At 50.2% G+C, this 20307-nt stretch overlaps 1 protein-coding gene across 4 annotated transcripts in view; it reads right to left on the reverse strand.

The window, feature by feature from the left end:
* Positions 1–20307, reverse strand: part of KCNIP1 (potassium voltage-gated channel interacting protein 1) — a 317413-nt gene that overhangs the window by 182608 nt on the left and 114498 nt on the right. The window contains exon 1 of one of the 4 annotated variants that reach the window (XM_032465113.1): positions 14062–14136. The exons of 2 other annotated variants lie outside the window; for them this stretch is intronic. In XM_032465113.1, the coding sequence (XP_032321004.1) occupies positions 14062–14122 (61 nt within the window). In that variant the 5' untranslated portion in view covers positions 14123–14136. Of the gene's footprint in view, positions 1–14061; positions 14587–20307 lie in introns of those variants that run through there. One more of the 4 variants, XM_032465111.1, reaches the window with a different exon arrangement.

The raw sequence follows: 20307 nt of genomic DNA on the forward strand, positions 1-20307 counted from the left end.
CTTGAACAACATTAATGATCACAACAGTAAACATGCCAATAGCGAACGAATTCTCCCTCTATCTTCCCCCTCTACTGCGTGCTTGCTATGGGCAGGCAGCCTGCTCCCTCCACTCAACATGTTTGCATTTTCTTCCACACTCTTATTACCCTTCCCCCTTCCTTCAGCCCCTTCTTCACTCTGTTCCAGGGTTTTGGGGAACAACAAATCAACTCCAAGACAGATAAAGGCTGCAGACAGCTCTAACCCCCAAACCACTTTGGTCTTACCATTGCCTCCCATCCTGAGCTGCCTGGGAGACAAATCCCCATTCCTTACTCCATTTACACTTGATTTTCCATACTTTTCCAGGGAACTGATGTGGCTGGTATTATTAACCTCACTGGACACACGGAGGAACAAACGTTCACATAGTAACTGCACTTAGAATCATATAGCCAATGAGAGGCAAGCCTGGGATTTAAATCTAAGGCTCTCTAAGTCTCCAAATCTAATTCCTTATTTGACAGAATAGCGCCTGGACCCAAATGCCTACAGGTCACCTCCATTTTCCTAAACAACCCCATCAACAACATGTGATCCATTCAGGGGACCCCCTCAGGCTCAGAGTTCCAAGACCAGGAGATTTGAGGTGAATTCAAGCCATATATGTTCCACCAAAGACAGACACACAAAATCTCTGGTCAATTATAATTCACCACCTATTATATTAGTCTCTGCATTAGGGATAGAAATAATAAATGCTACCAATATTAAGAACTACTGCCATTTCCTGAGCCCTTACTATGTGCCACATACGTAAAAGCTACAAGAATCCTACAAGGTGGGCACGTGATGATTCCTTTTGCAAGATGAACAGAGGCCCTCCACGTGACTTACCTGCCCAGGGTGAAAGGTGGGCTGTGGAGGGACTGGACTTAAAGCCACTTTGTAATCCCTCCCAGGATGAAGGGGAGGGATGGTTGCGAAGAATGTTTCCAGATGTGGGACCAGCCTCTCATTCTTTCTGCACAAGGAAGGGCACTGGGGAGGAGGCACGGATGCGCCAGAAGCAGCAGACGGGAGGTGCCGTTTTCTCCGCTGCTGCTTGTACGCCGGCAGTGCAGAATCAGGGCAGAACACGGCTGGGCCAGGTGGACATCCAGGGGGCTCCTGGGCAGGCTTCCCAGCGTGCCACATAAGAAGGGCTGCTGCAGCCGCCACCCTGCTCCTGGCGTGAGAGCAGGAGCACCCCGACGTCATGCAGCTGGGGAGCTGCCTGGAGACCCCTGGCGTGAGAGCAGGAGCACCCTGATGTGCTGGGGAGCTGCCTGGAGACCCCTGGCGTGAGAGCAGGAGCACCCCAATGTGCTGGGGAGCTGCCTGGCGACCCCTGGCGTGAGGGCAGGAGCACCCCGATGTCATGCAGCTGGGGAGCTGCCTGGCGACCCCGCGCACCTCGGGAGGTGGGACAGTTCACTGAGGAGTTCACCTGAGAGCACAGCCTGTTTCCTTCTGCAGCTTTACTGTTTCTTCCCACAAATATTTATTGATGACTGACCGTGTACCAGGCGCGGCCCTGCACTACATGCTGGGAATACAAGTGTCAAGAAGGCAGCTTATATGAAAATGATTCTGAAAGTACCAACCATGAATAAGAGTGGAAATCCAGAGGCGTGGGCTGATTTGTCTTATTCTTTCCTACTGTTGACAGATACAACTGGGGGACTTCAAATTCTGGGAGTGGGAAATCCTTCTGCGCAGCCTGGTCAAAGAAGATAGACTGGACAAAGGGAATTACGGCCTTGAATCCACCTGTGCCACTACCACCATCGCCACCATTACAGCCACCACTACCACCATCACCACCATTACAGACACCACTACCACCATCCACCATTACAGCCACCACTACCACCATCATCCTCCACCAACACTACTACTAACACCACTATATCCCCACCACCACCATCACCAGCACCACCTCTGCTATTATCATCGTCCACCACTAATACCACCCCTCACTGCACTGCCACCATAGCACTCCCATCACTCCCATCACTGCCCCGACTGTAATCATCACTATTAACATCATCATGCTTCATCATCACCATAAACACCACCCATCACCACCGTACTGCCATTAATATCACTGTTATCATCAGTCCCCAACACTTCCACCATCACCAGCATTGTCCCTCCCATAGTTACCAGCACCACTAACAGCATCCTCCTTATCACCATCATCATCACCACGACCAACACCACCACCATCGCCACTGCCATCACGAGCGTCATCACCACCACCATCATCAACACCGTCACTACCACTAAGGTATTATCATCACTGACATATTGATACGCACCATTTCTGTACTGCCTTACAGTTTACTAAACACCTACGTGCACATTGTCTCATTTAACCCTCGTGGAAATCCAATGAGTTGATACCATGATTGTTATTATTTAATCAATGAAGAAACTGACATGCAGAGAAGGGTTAAATTTTCTCTTAAACCACACAGCTCCTAAGGGGCAAGTTAGAACTGGCCTTTGGTTCTATTCTACCCAACACCTCACACCATTTTTTATCTCCATCAACTCTAAGTAAGCGGTGATGGAATGGTCCCCAATGCTCTGTTTTTGCACTAAACCACAATCTTTGATGTTCAGATCATGTGGATATGCTGCATATGGGGGAGGAGTCAGAACTGTGCCCAAGTTTCTTTGCTACATTAATCCCAATTAGGGAATCTCAAGTCCTCGTGCATCTCTGTGAAACGTCAATCCAAGTCACCGAGTACCAACCGTGGGCTCCCAACGGTGTTGAGCTTCTCGGTGGAGCTCAGAAGGACAGGAAGAAAGGTCCCAGTCGTTGAGGAAAATGTACTCTTACTGGAGAGTCAGGGCATGTTTACAGGGAATGATTACAGAGCAATTCAAGGCAATCAGTTGCTAAATCATGCAGGACAAACAGTGAGAGCACTGGGAGGGAGCAGGGAGTGGATGTGGGAGCAAGTGATCACTGGGAGACTTTTGGGGAGACAGGGAGGGGTGAGAGGGGACAGTCCCAGTCCCCATTTACTTTGTCCTTTGTTCATTCTTGTCTCTACTACCTTCCAGGACCCTTTCTCCCACCTCCCAGAACTGGACAGCCTGACTCCAATTCAGCTTCCATTCTCTTCCCTCCCATTTCTGATGACAGCCTTTCTATTGACATCTTCCAAGTCACAAATGTGTGCTGTGTTTCTCCATTCTTGTCTACTTCACTGACAGTCGCTCATGAGATTCCTTCTGGCTAGAGTTTCACCACCTACATTCCTGCATGGGCCAAGCCCTCGCTCTGTTATCAGCCTCAAACTCCACCTCTTTCAGCCTTCCTCTCTGATTCCCCAGCCCTGCCCCTCGGGAAGAGATGCTCTTCCCCTCCTCGGAATCCCCGCAGTGTAACACAATCTGCAGTTTAGTACAGTTAGATACCCCGATACCGTCTAGACTGGTGACTACGCGTGTCGGCGCTGGAGTCAAACCATCTGGGTTCAAATCCTGGGTTGGCCAAATGAGAGATGAGGTATTGAACATTTCCTTCTTTATGCCCTCAGTTTCCTTATCTGCAAAGGGTCAGTAATAGTGTTAACTTCCTCACGATGCTGTAAGGTTTGTATATAAACCAAGCTGCTAAATTGACTGGCACAAAGTCGGAGCTCTATAGATTTGTGTTAATATTATTATTATTATCACCAGCGTGAAGCTCCTTGAGGGCAAAGACAGTGTCCTACATCACTCTCATCTCCTCCTTCAGGGGAAGGCAGATGGGAGCCTGAATTGGCTCCCAGACAAGCTACACGATGTGGACCAAGACACAGAGTGGTCGCTCTGGAAGGTGAGGAAGAACCAGTATAGTAGCACAAGGCGAGAGCAGATACTACAGGGAGTGAAGGGCGCCCCGAGAAAGTCAGGGCAGGATTTAATACTCAACCTTTAGTCCCAGGCCTTCCCACCCATCCTTACCATGCACTCTGGGGACATATCAAATAACAGAGTGCTTCCAGGAAATGAGTGGGGCTGCATTTGGAGTCAGTCCAAGATGGTGTGAATCCTGGTTCTTCTACCAGCCGTCCGGAGGGACTTAGACAAGTCACTTCCTCCCAAGACTCAGTTTCCTCATCTGTTAAATGGGCAGATGAATGCCTTCCTCTCATAGTAGGAGACTTCATTTGTTAGATGGGGATAGTCATAGTACATACCTCATAGGGTTGTTGTGAGAACTAAACTAGTTTAATGTACCAAAAGTACTTGGAGTAGTCCTTGATACAAACTGTTACCCAAAGGTTATTTCTTTTTACTATTCTTCCTCTTGTAAAAGCTTTTATAATATTAACTGTGTTATTGTTATATTTGTCAGCACCTTGCACAGTGCCTGGCACATAGCAGGTGCTCAGTACAGATGAGTTTTCCCTTTTTCCTGTCTGTCTCCAACTCTGATGCTGAAACATCCAACAGGCACATTTCAAGAGATGCTTAAAGTACCAAAAAAGTGGAGGCATCAGAAAATTTTGATAAAACATGTTTTGAAAGTATATTATATTTCAAGAAAATTATCAAAGAAGTCATCATGGGAAAAATCTGAATTTCATTTGATTTCCTTAGACTTACCTTACTGTTTCTGTTTTGAATTGTCTAAGTAGCAATTGGTGGGGCAGGTTGGTGTTGGGGACACAGTCTTTTAGCCTCGGTGCCTTTAAGGCTTAGAGTCCTAATCCAGCCCAGTGCAGGCACATGCAAAGGAGAAGGGGAAGGAAGTGAGCAGAAAGGCTCTCTAAGAGATCCTGCTGAGTGTGCGATTTGACCATCTGATCGCCTGGGAGAGTCTTAAGTGGGTGAGTCCCAGGGATGGAGAGAAAGTGCAGCCTCTGCCACATGGATGCTAATGCAGTGGCTTCCCAAGGGCAGGTGGGCACAGCGTGGCCTCCAGAACCCTCCCTCGGCCACCCGCAGACCCCTCCTCTCCCTCTGGGCCGGGGGTTGGATGGGTGAGGAGGCTGGCGGCTGTCATTTCCCGTTCTTGGGAGCTCAGAAGCTCAGCCTTTTCTTGGGGATCAGAAGCCTGCTTGTCCTGTACGTGCCCTCAGGCTTGAAGAGGTGCCTTGGAATCGGACATGCTTCAAATCCTGGCTCTTTAATCCCTAGAACCTCACTGAGCCTCAGTTTCCCAATCTGCAAAACGAGGACATTACAACTGTCACAGGACTACTACAGAAATGAAAGAAGACTCAGTATGCAGAAGGCTCTGGGACACAGCAGGCCCTCAAAAGTCAGAATTCCTCCTCTTCAAGCAACATTCCCCAGCTCTCCCATTTCTACCCTAAACAAGCCTGTTCACCCTGGATGAGTCCTGGTTAATTGCTTAGTGCAGGAAGATTTCTATAATAACTAGGATTGTTCATTTTTCCCAGCAGAGACGTCCTACTAGGCGCCCTGGAAAAGGCATTTGACTTGCATGCTTCAGGCCCTTCCTTTGTCCATACCTACTAACTTCTGTCACATCTGCTGGCTTCAAATCCCACACAAGGCTTCTGCACATAACCCAGGCGGCCAGCCTGGTCTGCCTTTCTGAGCATTGCCAATGAAATCCCTCGGGGAGGTCGCTAGTTCACAAAGCTCTGCCCTGCACCCTGTCCTGGCCTATGGTCTTAGAAGCAATTTAGATGAAGAGCTAGAATGCCTTGTCATACCTTCAGGTAGCCTAGAACTTGGAGGTACAGCTAAGGTGATGGCTGGTAGAATCACAATTCAGGATCTCACTTGGCTAGAATAATAGTTAAAATTAGCAAATTAAAACTTAATGGGCATACCTTTTTTTTTTCATTTAAGGAAAAAAAAGAAAAAAAAAGATTAATTCCAGAAATGTTAATCTGGTGGAAGAGAACTTCCTAGCAACTCATAATAAGAACATACAATGCTGGGAAAGCCTGGAGTTCAGATCCCAGGTCTGACACTCAAGCTGTGTGACCATGGGCAAACTTCTTGCCTTCTCTGGACTTGCTTGGTTATCCAAAAATGATACTCAAACCAGAAGGCTTGAAAGGTCCCTTCCAGTTTGACGTATACTCTTATAATTACATATATGTGTATATACACACATACACACTATACTCTGTACTCTAAGTCAATGATCCTCTAACTTCAGTGGGCATCCAAGCCACCAGGAAATTTTGTTAAAATGCAAGATTCAGTAGGGGCCTGAGACCCTGCATTTGTAATAGGCTCCCAGGTGATACAGATGCTGCTGGTGTGAGGACCACACTTTGAGTAGCATGGTTCCAGGCAGCAATAACCTGCCTCTAATGCCCCCTTGCGATATTCTGACCACTGTATCTTACATATATTATTGTATTTAATTCTCATAACGACCTTGGAGGTCATTACTATCAATGTCCTAATTCTCTGGACGTGGAAACAGAAGTTCACAGTGGAGAAGGCACCTGCCTGAGGTCAAGTAGCTAATAAGCTGCCCAGCCAGGCTTTGGATCCAGGTCTGTCTAACCAAGACAACATGTCCACACCTGCAGTACCACTTACATGTGTGTAATATAGATTTAGGCCAATGTGTGGCTAAGGATGGGAAGGGAACTAATGAGAGAACAGAGGGCAAATGCACCAGCAAGTTCCTGCATGTGTGTCCTCTGCAAGGATGGCCACTCATCCACCCACTGACTGGCCTCTTCCTGCCTCTCTCGACCCTGTGAAAACACTGACTGATTCTGGTCCCCGATTCTGATGGTTTGAAATTCTAACAGCCTTGGAGGTATTTAAATGCTCTATTCTTCACTGACAGACAGTGAGGGCTGTAACAAAGGGAGAAGAATTTAGTTCATATAAATGATTAGAGCAGAGGAGAGATGTTTAATCCTATTAATGAATTTGCTAATTGGCCTGCTGCCCCCAATCATTTCATATTCAGGCTTTTGCAGCGTCAGATTAAACAGAATCAGATCCAGGGGTGGTTTGAGATGGGGCTAAAAGCATTTTGCTCAAGGCCTGCAGATGGATTGGTTGTTCTGTATGGCTAATGAGGTGCTTCGTCTATCCCTGGATGCCACTCTCCAACCTCCACATGCCCTGTTTTGGCTGTTTTTCCTCCAGGCAAGGCCAGAAGGGGAGGAGGCTGGTATGGTGGTTAAGACCTTAGGCTCTGGGATCAGTCAGAACCAGGCACTGCTATGTGCAAGCTGTGCAAACTTGGGCAAGACCCTTCTCTCCTTGGAGCCTCAGTTTCTTCATCTGCAAAATGGGAACTGTAATAGGGTCTGTCCTCTAGGGCTGGGAGGAGGTTAATAACATAAACATGGGAAAAGGGCAGAGCAAGGTGCCCGGCACAGAGCAAGGTGAGGCCAACGTTAGCTATTATTAGCTATTATTTACTCAGCAGACAATCCACGTTCTCCTCTGTCACTGTTGGGAATTTCTTTCATCATCTACAACTGACAGCTTCCCACAGAAGCCACCCAGAGAATTTGCTTGGGATTCCAGTGGCCATGGTTGTGATGGCTCTGGGTCCCAGATGGATGGAATCAGAGGCCACAGCTTGAAGGCACAGAGATCACCAAGGACTCACAGTCACTATGCAGAGGGAGAAACAGAAAAGGAAGGGACCTGCCCTGAGATGGGACAACAGGCAGCAGCAAAGCCAGCGCTACCCCGAGCTGCTAAAATCACTTCACCTTCTGCGACGCACTGTGCTCACTACTTTGCTGACCCTTTCCACAGCCCTGAGGGGGACACTTGTCATGGTCCTCACTTTAGAGAGGAGGACACTGAGGCTCAGAGAAGTCAGCTAGGAAGCCATGGAGCTGGAGTTTGAACCCAAAGCTCTTACTTTACCCCAGTGGTCCTATCGCTCAGCCCGACTCCGAGCTCCTGATCTGCACTGAGTGCAGTTCCCATGGCGCCCCCCACCCACTGCCCCTGGGAGGGTTTCAATTTGGCCTGGAATAACAAGAATTAATCCAACGCTCTGTTCCAGTGGCTAGGTTATGGGATGCTAGTGATATCTCAACTGATAACAGAGACTCCCTAAAGGTGACCTATTTAAAACACCACCTGGAGAGAGGGGAAGCGTTCAGAGATAAGCCAAGTTGTCTGCAGGTCCCAGGACTCTCAGTCAGTCTCTCGACTCACACACACACACACACACACACACACACACACACACACACACACACACTCTCTCTCTCTCCACCAATACTGCTCGTCCTCCACCTGATAAATGGGAGCATCAGCTCCAGGGCCATAATGCAGAACTCTGCAGCACTTTTCCCCATGAGCAGATCTGGATTTCTCATTGGCGCCACCACAACCCTGCACTACTCGGATGAGCCGACAACATCCATCGGTATCAGGCCTTGACAGAGGTCCTGGAATAAGACTTGTTCCCTGAGAGCTAGTCTGAGACATAAACGTGTAAATCCATAATTACGTAATGTTTAGGATTGTGGCAAAGGGAAGCAGCAATAGCTGTAGGGGAGCAAGGGAGGGGGATACGTGGTCTGCCTATAAGAACTTGTGAAGGGGTGACATTGAATGAGGTCTTGAAGGATGTGTAGGAGTTCACCAGGTGAACAGGGAGGCGGAAGTGGAGGAAGAGTGGGGAAGTAGAAGTGGATCTTGAGCAAAACAACATCAGGGAAGCATTGCTAAGGAATACTTATGGAATTGCTTGGTGAACAAATAACTGAGTGGACAAAAACACAGGTTCTTGATCTCACCCAGAAAACATAAAGGTAACCTAAAATACAAGGGAGGCCATTGTGGGTCAGTCCTCACTTAGTTTATTTAATTAATCAACAAGAGACTGAAAGCTTAGAGATATTTTTCCCATTTTCCCACCTTCCCCCCAAAATACTACACACCTACTGGTATCCAAAAAATTATCAGAATACTTCTTGACTGAATTTATAATTTTTAGCTTTCCAAGAAGCACTTGTTATAAGTTTAGTATTAATTATCTAATTATACCAGGGCTTCCTGTACCACTGACTCCTTCCAAGTCTCACGGCGGGGGGTTTAGATCCAGGATTCGGGTAGCCTGACTAGCAATGCTCTTCATGCAAAGACAGTCTTTTACCATAGTCCTTTCTAGGATCTCATTAACCATTCATTAATTTATGGATTCATTCATTCATGCATGCACTCATTTCTTCAATCATTCCTTCTGTCATTCCTTCGATACTTCATCTGCTTCTTCACTCATTCACTCATTTATTTATCCCCTCATTCATTCTTCCACTCACTTTTTAATGTACACACTCGCTTGCTCCTCTGCACTTTTTAAAGCATTTATTGAGCAAAGCCCTTCTAGGTACACAAAGAGGTCCAAGACATGGGCCCTTTGCAGGGACCAGGCCAAAAAAAACCCCAAGGATTTCAGGCAGTCGTCCTTTCACTTCCATATTTCAGTCTTTCCCATCTCCCTCTTCCCTCCACCTTGAGTTCCACTGACTTTCTTCTGGGAGGATCAGAACTGTGCCAGGCACTGGGTGTAGTCCCCGCGTACTTTTGTGGCTATCAGAGGGCTGGAGAGCAGGAATACTGTCCGCAGCACTTCCCTGCTAAATGGTAAACAGATTCAGTACATTTCGTGGACAAAGCCAATTCAAAGCCAGCAGACCAAATAACAGAATTCATTCCAGGCAGAGGGCTGGTAACTAAAATTCCAGTGGGAAGCTAACTTTTCCTGCAGGGTCTGCAATTCTAGGAAATAACAGGGAGAGGCCAAGCATTCTGTTATTTATCATTTCCTCCAGAAAAGATTTATGGAGTACCTACTATGTGCAAGGAACCAAGCTGGGGACTGTGAAGGATGATTCAGAAAAGCTCCCCTCAAAAAGCTGATGCTCTGGGGGTGGGGTGAGGGGTTAACACCTCCATCAGTTGCCTAATTCAAAGCATGACTTGAGATTCATGAGACTGTACACCGTAAAAGATTAAGGAATTTAGATGGAAGAAGTCGCTTCTTTCTGGGGCTTGGGGAAGCCTTCCTGAATGTGGAAACAGCTGAGTGAGGTTCTGGAATCTGGGTAGAATTTTAACTATTAGATAAGGAAGTGGCGGGGAGGGTAATACAGAGTTAACAGAATGGATAAAGATGCAGAAACTGGTATTGCTCAAGGCACAAATACCTCTGTAAGTCAGTATTCCTCTTTTAGATATTTAAAAAAATGACATTTCTAAGGTGAAATGACTTGCCAAAGGTCCCTTGAGCCTAGGACAGTGTGACAACAGGGCTAGTGCTTCTCTATGCCTCGCTGCCTCTCGTTGGTCCCCCAGATCTCTGGTGGCTGAACACGCTGCCCCAAGCAATAAACCCCAAACCCAGCCTCATCAGGAAAACTGGGCTTCCATAAGGTGTCTGAGATTCCGAGGTGCTTACTAATCTACTAAAACAGTCCCATATTTGTCTCTAGCTTGTCACGTGGCCATAGGAAAAGCCTCTAACAGCTGTGGGATTTTGTTTGCTCATCTATTCAGTGAACACTCTGGAAATTCCAAGCTCAGTCCTTCCTGAAGGTTCCAAATGCTGTCCCTCGGTCATGGAAAATTGATAACACAGCCACCCCTGCAAAGTGGGATTATCTGCTATAAGCGAATCTCCATTGAGATGCCCTTGGTAGAGTGATGCTCTCACTAAATTCTCTTGCCCTGCCCAGGCCCCAGCTGCTGCGCCTGCATGATTCTCCTCTGATCACCCGTGACATCCCAACCCTTTAAGGCCCAGAGCAGTGTCCCTGGTCTGATAAGCACACACAAGACGCCCAGAGCCAGAAATCTTACCTAGGTCCTGGGATGCAGAGGCTGAATCCCTGAAGCAGGACCTTTCCCTTTCTTAATTAAAGACAAGGATCCCAAACAGAGAGTGGGACAGGAAATTAATGTGAATGCTTTTTATTCAGTGGCACAGCTCTTAAATCACTTTAGATTTCTATTGCCTTCAGGAAGCTCTCCCTGAACAGCCAGGTTGGGCTACGTACATCCCTCAGCACTAAATCATGTGGAGCTTTATATGTATGGCATTCCAAATTATAATTTTGAAACACACAGTGTATTTGTTGAACAAGATACAATGTTTTCAGGACCAGCCACAAAACAGAGGTCAGTGGGGGCTTCAGCAACAGAGTCAGCATCTGAGTACGTAGGGTCTGGGTCCTAGTTCCCTGGACAGGGCAGGAAGAAAGCTCCAGAAATGAACTGTGAGGACTTCCAGAGGCATGGACTACTTCCAGGATGGCTTACTCTAGGCATTTGGAAGCCCCAAACAGCAGAGTCATAAATTGAATAGTAGTTACAATTTGTTGACTACTTCCCATGTAGGAGAGCTTGTGCTAAGCATTTGATTTGCATTATCCCTGAAATCCACACAACACAACAGCTATTTTAAGACAGGTATCTACTACTGTCCCTGTTTTGTAGTTGAGGAAAACAAGGCTTAGTCATACAGCTAGTAAGTGGTACAGCGTGGATTTGAACCCAGCAGGGAGACTGATTCCTGAGTTGAAAATCTCCACCACACTCTTCTGACTGATTCTAATTAGATCCAAGCCTGATGTCTCAGAGATCACAATGCACAGCACTGGTAAGAGCATCAGCAAAAAAACCCAAAAAACCCCAAAAAACTTCAAATTTGAGAACTGGATGGAACCTGAGAAAATGCGTAATGTAACTTTCCCCCTTTCAAAGGTGAAACCTAGGTCGAAATGGGAGAAAGGGCCGGACCAGGAAGTGATCCCTGATCACTAGCCTTTCCGGTCAGTTTCCGAGCCACTTCTCTCTGCAGAAAGGGTCTCCTGCTGATCAGCATCCCACTGAGCAAGACAAGAAGATAAGACTGCTCCAGGGCAAATGCCTGGGGTGGGGTGGTGTACAGAGCTGGAGCTCTGGACAATTCCAGCCACTGTGGTGGGGGCTTTGTGCAAGTGGGGCTGACCAGCCACCCAGGGCTCAGGGCAGCTTCTCATGGTGGCCTTTCCAATAGCCCTAGACCTGCAATGAACTTGTTGTGAGGGTTAAGTGAGAAATGGCAGATAAAGGACACACAGTAGAAGCTCACTGAATGCTGGTGACCCCTCTTCTTTTTCTTAGACTCCTAGGACAGGGAAGCAAAGAGCTCTGGCCTCTGGGAATCCTGCAGGAATTCATCCAGGGTGACCTGGGGTTTTGTGTACAAAAAGGGAATGGTAGACAGTAATGTTTGAGCTCTTAATCTTTGCCGAGGCCCGCATAAGGAGCACAGATCCATGGTTCATTTGATCTTGGCATCTTTCAACAATCTCCTCTGGGTCCCTGGTGGCTGCAGCCAACACAGTATATGAGGCAGGGTCCTCCCTCTCTCCACTTCCTCCACAACCAGTTTCCTGCCTGGAGATAGTACCCCCGCCCATTTCATGGATAAGGAAACTGAGGCTAAGAGAGGTGAAGGGCTTTCCTGAGGTCACTTAAGGAAGGAGGGATAGAGCTGGGATTTGTACCCAGACTCTGTTGGACTCGAGGGTCCAGGATCTTTCTCTGATACCTAGCTGCCTCCCAGGAGTACCAAAGGCATTGCAAATATTTTAAAACAAACCCCAGAATTTCTTGTCCCCACAGTCCCCTGGGCTCTGGGACCTCATGGTGGTCAGATGTTGGGGGAGGAGACCAGGCTTTGGTGTTGAACTTTGCCCCTAGTCAAGCAGTATCGGAGGATCTATGAGAAGGGAGGCTCTGAATGTCAAGGTCCTGGGCCAAGGCTCGCAGACTTGTCCTGCCTAAGACAACCAGTCCCTTCCCTGCCAGAAGGATGTATAACTCAGCTGGACAAATGGGCCTCTTCCCATGGTCTAGGCTCTGAATGCCTAAGATCGTCACTGAGAGATCCTGTTCCTCAGTATTCAGTCAGCTTGATGTCTCTGGGGTCTGGGCCAGATGCCTGCACCCCTCGAGAACAGGTTATTCACAGGGAGCTCTGGGATGCAGCCTTCCCTAATGAATCCGGAAAGACCAACCAAGTCCTAAGAGTGGACTCACTGTGCGTCCTGGAGTCCACCATTGTTCTAACACAAATCTAATCACAGGCCTGCATAAGGAGTTGGAGCTGTAACCCCACCTGTAACCAGAGCCTGGGTTCCAGTGGCAGAACCTGAAGGTTTAACTGTCAGGTTACTTAAAGTCCTTCCACCACTCACAATAGTATTTGAGCATGAAACCAAACCAAACCAGACCCATCATATTCTTTTTCCTAACTGTATCCAGTCGCTTTATTCCAGCATAGTCCCCCAAGGCACAACACATGTTTTCCCCAACTTCACATGGACCCACTGGACAACCGTCCCACTGGTGAGATTGTCCCAGCTGGGATCCAGGCGGGACAGGCCCCAGGATATGATGCTTTCTGATCCTTGATGTTAGCGCACACATCCACCAGCCCTTGACAATGCCCTCAGCTCCCCAGCGGTTCCCAGAGCATGGCAGCACCCTCGCGTGATGCCCTGGCTCCTGATTCCCTGAGCCACCAGGACACCAGCCCTGGGAGTTTTACCACCTGGCAGCAGCTGATTCCTTTTGGCTTGCAGAGGTTTATTGAAGGGGCAGAAAGCACACTCTCTCTCTGGTGGACCCCCAGGTCTCCACAGCATTGCTGCCGGTGGGTAGTGTGTGAATGTGTGAGTGCCGCTGCTGGGTGCCTACAGTCACACAAACACCAGCCAACACTGGAATGGTAAAGAGCGTCCCAACATTTCCACCCAGACAATCCAGCCACTCCCCCCTTCCTTCTGCTCCTACAGATTTTCCGGGTCCCGGCACCTGGTGCCCCAGAAGGGTCCTGTTGCCCCCCGAGGCCAGAGCCCACTCTGGCTCCCTCCTCTGCGAGCTCACGGGTGTTCACACCAATCCTCCCGCCGGTTTCTTACTCCTTTGGATACAGGAATCTGAACCCGCTCCTCATGGAGAGGGGGGTCCGGGGCAAGTGGGGCAGGTGGCACACCCCAGCCCAGCCCTGAGCACCCCCAAACCCAGCAGGGGAACAAAAGAAAGAAGGAGGTGGCTTACCTTTCGAGGGTCGCCTTTGTTTGGTTTGCAGAGACGAGAATGTGCCCATGACGGCCCCCATGGCAGCGAAGACTTGTGTGCGACTTGGGACCCCGGGCCCTGCCCCTCCCCTCCCCTGGAAAGAAATCAGTGTGGATCTTCTACTCCGAATTGGAGGAGGGAAAAAAGCACCCGGCAGCTCGCCCGCAGCTTGGTATTCAGCGAGCGTGGGGCCGGGGCGCTGGGAACCGTGTCTTTCCTTCTTCAGCCCCGCACATGCACTGACTCACAGGGGCCAGCCGCTCCTGGTGAGCCTTCGGACCCGGGCCCGGCCGCTTTGCCCGCCGGGGGCCGAGGACGATGCCCCGAAGCCTGCCTGGCGCTGGACACGGGGCTGGCGCGCCCGCCGGGCACAGGCTCCCGAGCCAGAGCCGCGTGCGGTGCGGGAGTCGCGCACTGCCCGCCCCTCCTGCCGCACGCTCGGCGCCCCCTCCCGGCGCTCGCTCGGGCTGGGTCTCGGGGGGCCGAGTACCAATCATGAATGAACGGAGCGGCACGGCTGCGAGCGGAGCCGCGCGCCTGCCTGCTGCCTGCCTGCCTGCCTGCCTGCCTGCCTGCCTGCCTGCCTGCCGGAGCCCGGGGCGCGTCGGAGCCGCGCGGAGAGCGGCCGGCGGGTAACCCCGGAGGGGCGGGGCCCGGGCGCACGAGGGGCGCGCGGGCGCGGACGCCCGGCGGGTGGGTGGGGTTCAGGGGGCAGCAGATTGCCACCCGGAAGAATGCGCGCGCGTGCGTGCGTGTGTGTGTCCTTGTGTGGGGTGCACTGGTTCCTCTGACTTCAAGGGAAATCTTATTTAACCCACCGTGGGAATTCATACGATGGGGGAAAACTCTCCTCAACCCAGGAAGGGATGAAAACCACACATCCAACTGGGATGTGTTGGGAGGAGGGTGCCCTTCTTCTCCTCCAACGCCAGGGCCACCTTTGAATGACAGGGAATTGGGGAAGGGGAAGGAGCCCTAGGGCCCTTTGGACACTTCCTTACTCTTGTTTCTCCCCCCTCTCTCTCCCTTCTTCATCCCCAAGAATTTATTAGCCATCGGTTAGGAGCAGGCTGTGAGTTAGTGCTGAGGGGGTAATGGCTGAGTTGGGGAAGCAGTCTCCCTGCTGTGAGCTCTCACTACAGATGCACAGGCCCCCAGCCCCTGTCTTGGCTTCTCATGTGAAAGGGCAGAGTTTGGGTCCATTTCCAATCCTCCAGTTGTGGATTCCCCTTAGGCATCTCCCCTCCTTTGCTCTCTGGAAGCCTGAGGAACAGACTCCCAAGCCAGAGCGTCATGCGGTGCGGAAGTCGCGCTCTGCCCGCCCCGCCTGCCGCAAGCTCGGCTCCCCTCCTTGCTCCCCATCCCTCCTCCAAGTCCAAGCTGCCTGGGTAACCAGTTATAAACAGTGTTTGTAGATCATAAGGCTCTCGACATACGGCCTCATAAGCATGTACATACACGTAGTCACACAAACATGAGCACAGGTCCCGCAAGCCCACACAGACAGTGGTGGTGTACACACAGACTCACAGACCACAGCACCCACAGGTGCATCCATAGGACCACACACACAAACACAGAGGCATGCAGATGCCCACGCAGTCAGTGCGAAAGACCATCACAGTCATCCACTTTCACACCGACTCAAAGCCACACAGGCATACAGTCGTACCACAAGGGTACGGGGCCCTCAGGAGCTGTTCCCCCTCATTCCAGACCATTAGCTGCCCTTCCAAGGACACAGGTGTCCTGTGACTTGGCCAGGGATCCTGACTAGTTTTATTCACCTATTTGGCCCTTGATGCTTTCTCAAATCCTAGCACATGTCCTACTTTGTGCAACTGGGAAGGTGCATTTAGTAACATCCATTCATCTCATTTGTATTGCCTGTTGCTATACAGCTCCCATCATCTCACACCCTGTGAGTTAGGCAGGTCATGTCTAATCATCACCACAGAGGGAAACTGAGGCTTACTGAGGGCAAGAAATTTGCCTGCAGTTACCCAGCAAGGATGTGCGATTAGAACTTGGAGCCCAGGGTTCTGTTGCCACATCCTGGGGACCCTCTTATGGGCAGAAAGGGACACTGGGGGCCACTGAGCTGGGGAGCTCTCCTCTGGGCCCCACAAGATTCAAAGCCTCAGGCTCTCCTAACTGCCAAGTCAGGGCTTATCTATGTCCAGGAGGCTTGGATTCTGGATGATGGAGAAGGACAGGTAGGGCCTGGCCCCACCTCCTTCATTCCCTCCTTGCTGGGGAAGAAGGGCGAGGGTGAGGCTGAAGTCTGGGGTCACAAGAGGACCCACTAGGATGGCGGGACTCAAGGAACAGAGGGATGTTTGCTGGGGAGAGGGTGATGGTGCAGCTCCAGGCTTCGCAAATGTCTCTGGATGGAGCACGGAGCCACTTCACCCTCAGGCCTCTGCTCATCTCCGCACTACCTGAAGACCAGGACTAGCACTTGAGAGTTTACAAAAGGCTGGGATGCCATTCTCACATTACTCCTCCACCCCACAACCCTCTGAAGAAGCAGAGTAGAAGTGAGTTGTCCCATTTTACACATAGAAATATAAAGTGCCTCTAGAGGAGTTCACGACTGGTCATCTCTGAGCAGTGAGAATAAAGTGAAGTCACCGAGATAAAGTTCAAACCACTGAGTGGGAATTACGAGGCCCTTTTGTGGCCTGTCTTCATCTCCTAAGACCCTACTCCCTTTGGGGCTCCAACCACACTGACCCTCACTAGTCCCTAATGTGCCCTCCGTGGTTGTGCTTCAGGGCCTTTGCACATGCTGTTTCCTTTGCCTAGAATGTCACTCAGCTCTTTCTCCATCTGACAACCTCAATTTATGCTTGAAGATCTACTTCAAGGTGTCATTGCCCTCAGGAATCCCTCCCTGGCTCCAAGTGGTGCCCCCCTTGGGGTTCCTTAAGCACTTGGGGCCTCTTTCCCATCAGAGCACTCACTACCTTGCATCTCATTGTCCCTTCTCTATCTGTCTCTCCCTCTGGACTGCAAGGTCCTTAAGAGCAGGGACTGCTACTGATGTAGCTCTACACTGTCTGCTTAACCCCTGGTTTTGGAGAGGGGTGCAGTCAGACGGTGTTCAATAAATGAATAAAGGAATGAACAAACTAATTTTCTTTGCTCAGTGACCCAATTAGTAAGTAAAAACTGATGATTACCAGATCGTCCTTGCCCTTCAAAGAAAGAAGCACACTTTCCCAAGTTAAGATCCATTCATTCCACAAATATTTGTTCATTCATAGATCTACCGTGTACCAGATATTTACATGCACAAGAGCTCATTTATTCCTGATGATGCCCTGTGTGGTAGGTTTTATCTACAGATAAATACACACACACACACACACGCACACGTATGCATGCTGTGTGATGCAGCAGACATCACCCGTGAGGTGCTCACAAAGAACGCATCTAAGTAGGAATGCACAATAAGTGTGAGGAACAAGAGAGAAAAAGAAGCCAGCAGCCGCACTCCCTGCCTCTTGGGAACTTGCAAAAGAGACTGCGTGGAGAGAGAGGGAGTCCCCCCATCTCTCACTTGCGTGTAAGGTCCATTTGTCCTGCAGCCCCCGACGTGGTGTGCTTGCTAAGATGATCTTGCCAGCCCCAACCAGCTTGGGCTTCAATGGCTGTGGCTTCCTCTAGATCCGGAAGGTGAGCTAGTTCCAGCACCGTCTCCAGCCCTGGTCCCCTCCCTCATCCACCTTATGTGGATTAAATGTTTGTGTCCTCCCCAAATTCATATGTTGAAGCCCTAACCCCCAGAGTGGTTGCATTTGGAGATGGAGGCTCCAAGGAAAAAAAATTAAGGTTTAAATGGGATCATAAGGGTGAGACCCCGAGGGTGAGATCCTTAAAAGGGTAGACATCAAAGGGTCCCTACCATCCCCGCACACATGATCAAGGGGAGACCAGGTGCACACACGGCGAGGAGGAAGCAGCCGTCTGCAGTCCAAGGGGAGAGCTCTCACCAGACACCAGCCCAGCTGGCACCTTGATCTTGGACTTCAAGTCTCCAAGACTATGAGAAAATACACTGCTGTTGTTTACGCCATGTAGTCTGAGGTATCTCATTATCGCAGCTTGAGCAGACTAGCACGCGCTCACAGGGCCTGTCTTTGGAGGCAAGGCCTTGCCTTCCCTCTGACATGAGCCCCTCTGTGAGACTCCTTAGGGTACCCCTGGGAGGCTGCGCAGGGAGGAGAGGGTAATATTGTCAAGGACCCGCAGAAATCCTGTTACGGCAGGCGTGCGCTTGTCTGTTTATGTAACACGCACACTGTTCCTTGCCTCCCTCCCTCATCACTCAGCCGTGCCTCTTCCCATCCTTGTGGGCAAGGGCAGTTCACCGAGCTCCCACCACGTGCGGAGGCAGCAGTGTCAGATTAAGAGCATGAATCTGGGGGGCTGCTAGAGCCGGGACAGACCCTGATTTTGTTGTCCCTTGTTAGTTGTGTGACTTTGGGCCTACGTTCACCTTCTGTGGACTACGTTAGTGCCTACCTCGTGGTTTGGCCAGGAAGAGTGGTGAGGTCACCATTGTGAGGCTCCAGGAGGGGCCTGGCACAGAGTGAGGCTGGTGACGGAGGGTGCACTGCCGCTAGCTCATTGCCGAGGGCCAGCCATTGTGCGGGGCTAGAGCCGCGTGGAAACGAGTAAGTCGCAACCTTCCTCTTGGCTTCCATCTTAGCTCTTCATCTGTTTTATAGGAAATCTATTCTCAGGGTCCCCATCTGGTATTAAGAGACTCAGACTAGTTAAGGAAGGGAATGTAGTTGGCACCTGATTATGTGCAATTCAGCACTATGCTAGCTGCTGTCTTGTACCATTTCCCAAATGTTCCACATGCATAAGTCTGGCCTCCTCAAATAGACTGTGAGCTGTTGGAAAGCAAAGCATGCGCTTCCTCCCTCTGTCCCCCTCCGTCATGGCTCAGCCTTGCCCAGGACGTCCTAAGAGTTCTACAGAGACTCACTCTGAGATCGCTCAAGGCAGGGAAAGGGCACATCCTTTAGGCCTGGGATCAAGTCCCACCTCTCTTCCCACATATGCCTCTGGGCCTGGGCTGCTTCATCTGTGAAACGTGAATAAGACCCCTTCGAGGGTTGGTGCAAGGACTGGGTCAGATAAAGTAAAGGGGAAGGGTTTTGTCTCTCTGCAAAGCACTCTGCAAACGGCCTTTATTATTATTTGCTTTGGGGCACATTTAGTTTTCATTCATTCATTCATTCGACATATTTTTATTAAGCACCATCTCCTTGCCAGGTATTTACTTTAAATACATGGATCAGTAATGAACAAGAAGAGGCCAGAGTCCCTGCTCTCAGAGCTGGTGGTGAAGACAACCGAATCCTCTCCTCATCACAAACTGCAATCGGGAGGGAACAGGTGAGTTTGGGGTGAGGTGGTGAGGGACGCTTGGAGAAGCCACGTGGGATAATGTTTTGCAAACTACAAATGATGTCACAAGTGATACCAAGGATATCAGGCTTCAAATTCGGGGTTTGTTTTGTGATCTTGAACATGTTATTTGACCTTTGAAAGCCTTGGTTTCCGCACATCTGCAAGAGGAACAATCCTACCAACGCCAGTGGCAGGGTGAGGCTGAAGCCGACCATGATTGCAGGAGCACCCAGCACAGGGCTTCCCTGGCTGAACACAGTCCTGGCTCAGCAAATGCTAACTCCATTCCTCAGTTTCCTCTTGGGGTCTCATATGCAAGCACCTTCTTCCCCACTTTCCCAGGAGCAAGAAAAGAGCTTGGAACAGGACTTAAGCTTGGGAAGGGCCTCTCCTGGTCACATCCTCATGCACCAAGCATGGCCTCATCTGTCAAGGTTGATCACACCCCTTCAGGGAGCGAGGCTGACCCGGGCTGCGGGGACGCAGGGGAAGCCAGGACACAGGCTCTGCCTTCATGTTCTGATGGCTGCACTGCCCCCAAGGGTTCCCCCTTCATGCTCCAGCACTGGAACTGTCTCCACCAGGGGCTGAGATGAGTTCAGACAGAGTGCAGCCACCCACGCAGCCCAGACACTGGCAGCAAAGCCCTTCTGAGTTACCCAGATCCAGGCAGGGAGGAACGACATTCCAGGGCACCTTGCTTGCACTATCTGAAGCAACAGTAGGTGTCCTGGAGGCCAGAGAAATCGTGGGTGCCGCACCAGACCTGGCACAAGGTAGGTGCTTTGTGAAATT

Source organism: Camelus ferus, chromosome 22 (assembly GCF_009834535.1).
Source record: "Camelus ferus isolate YT-003-E chromosome 22, BCGSAC_Cfer_1.0, whole genome shotgun sequence".
Lineage (NCBI taxonomy): Eukaryota > Metazoa > Chordata > Mammalia > Artiodactyla > Camelidae > Camelus > Camelus ferus.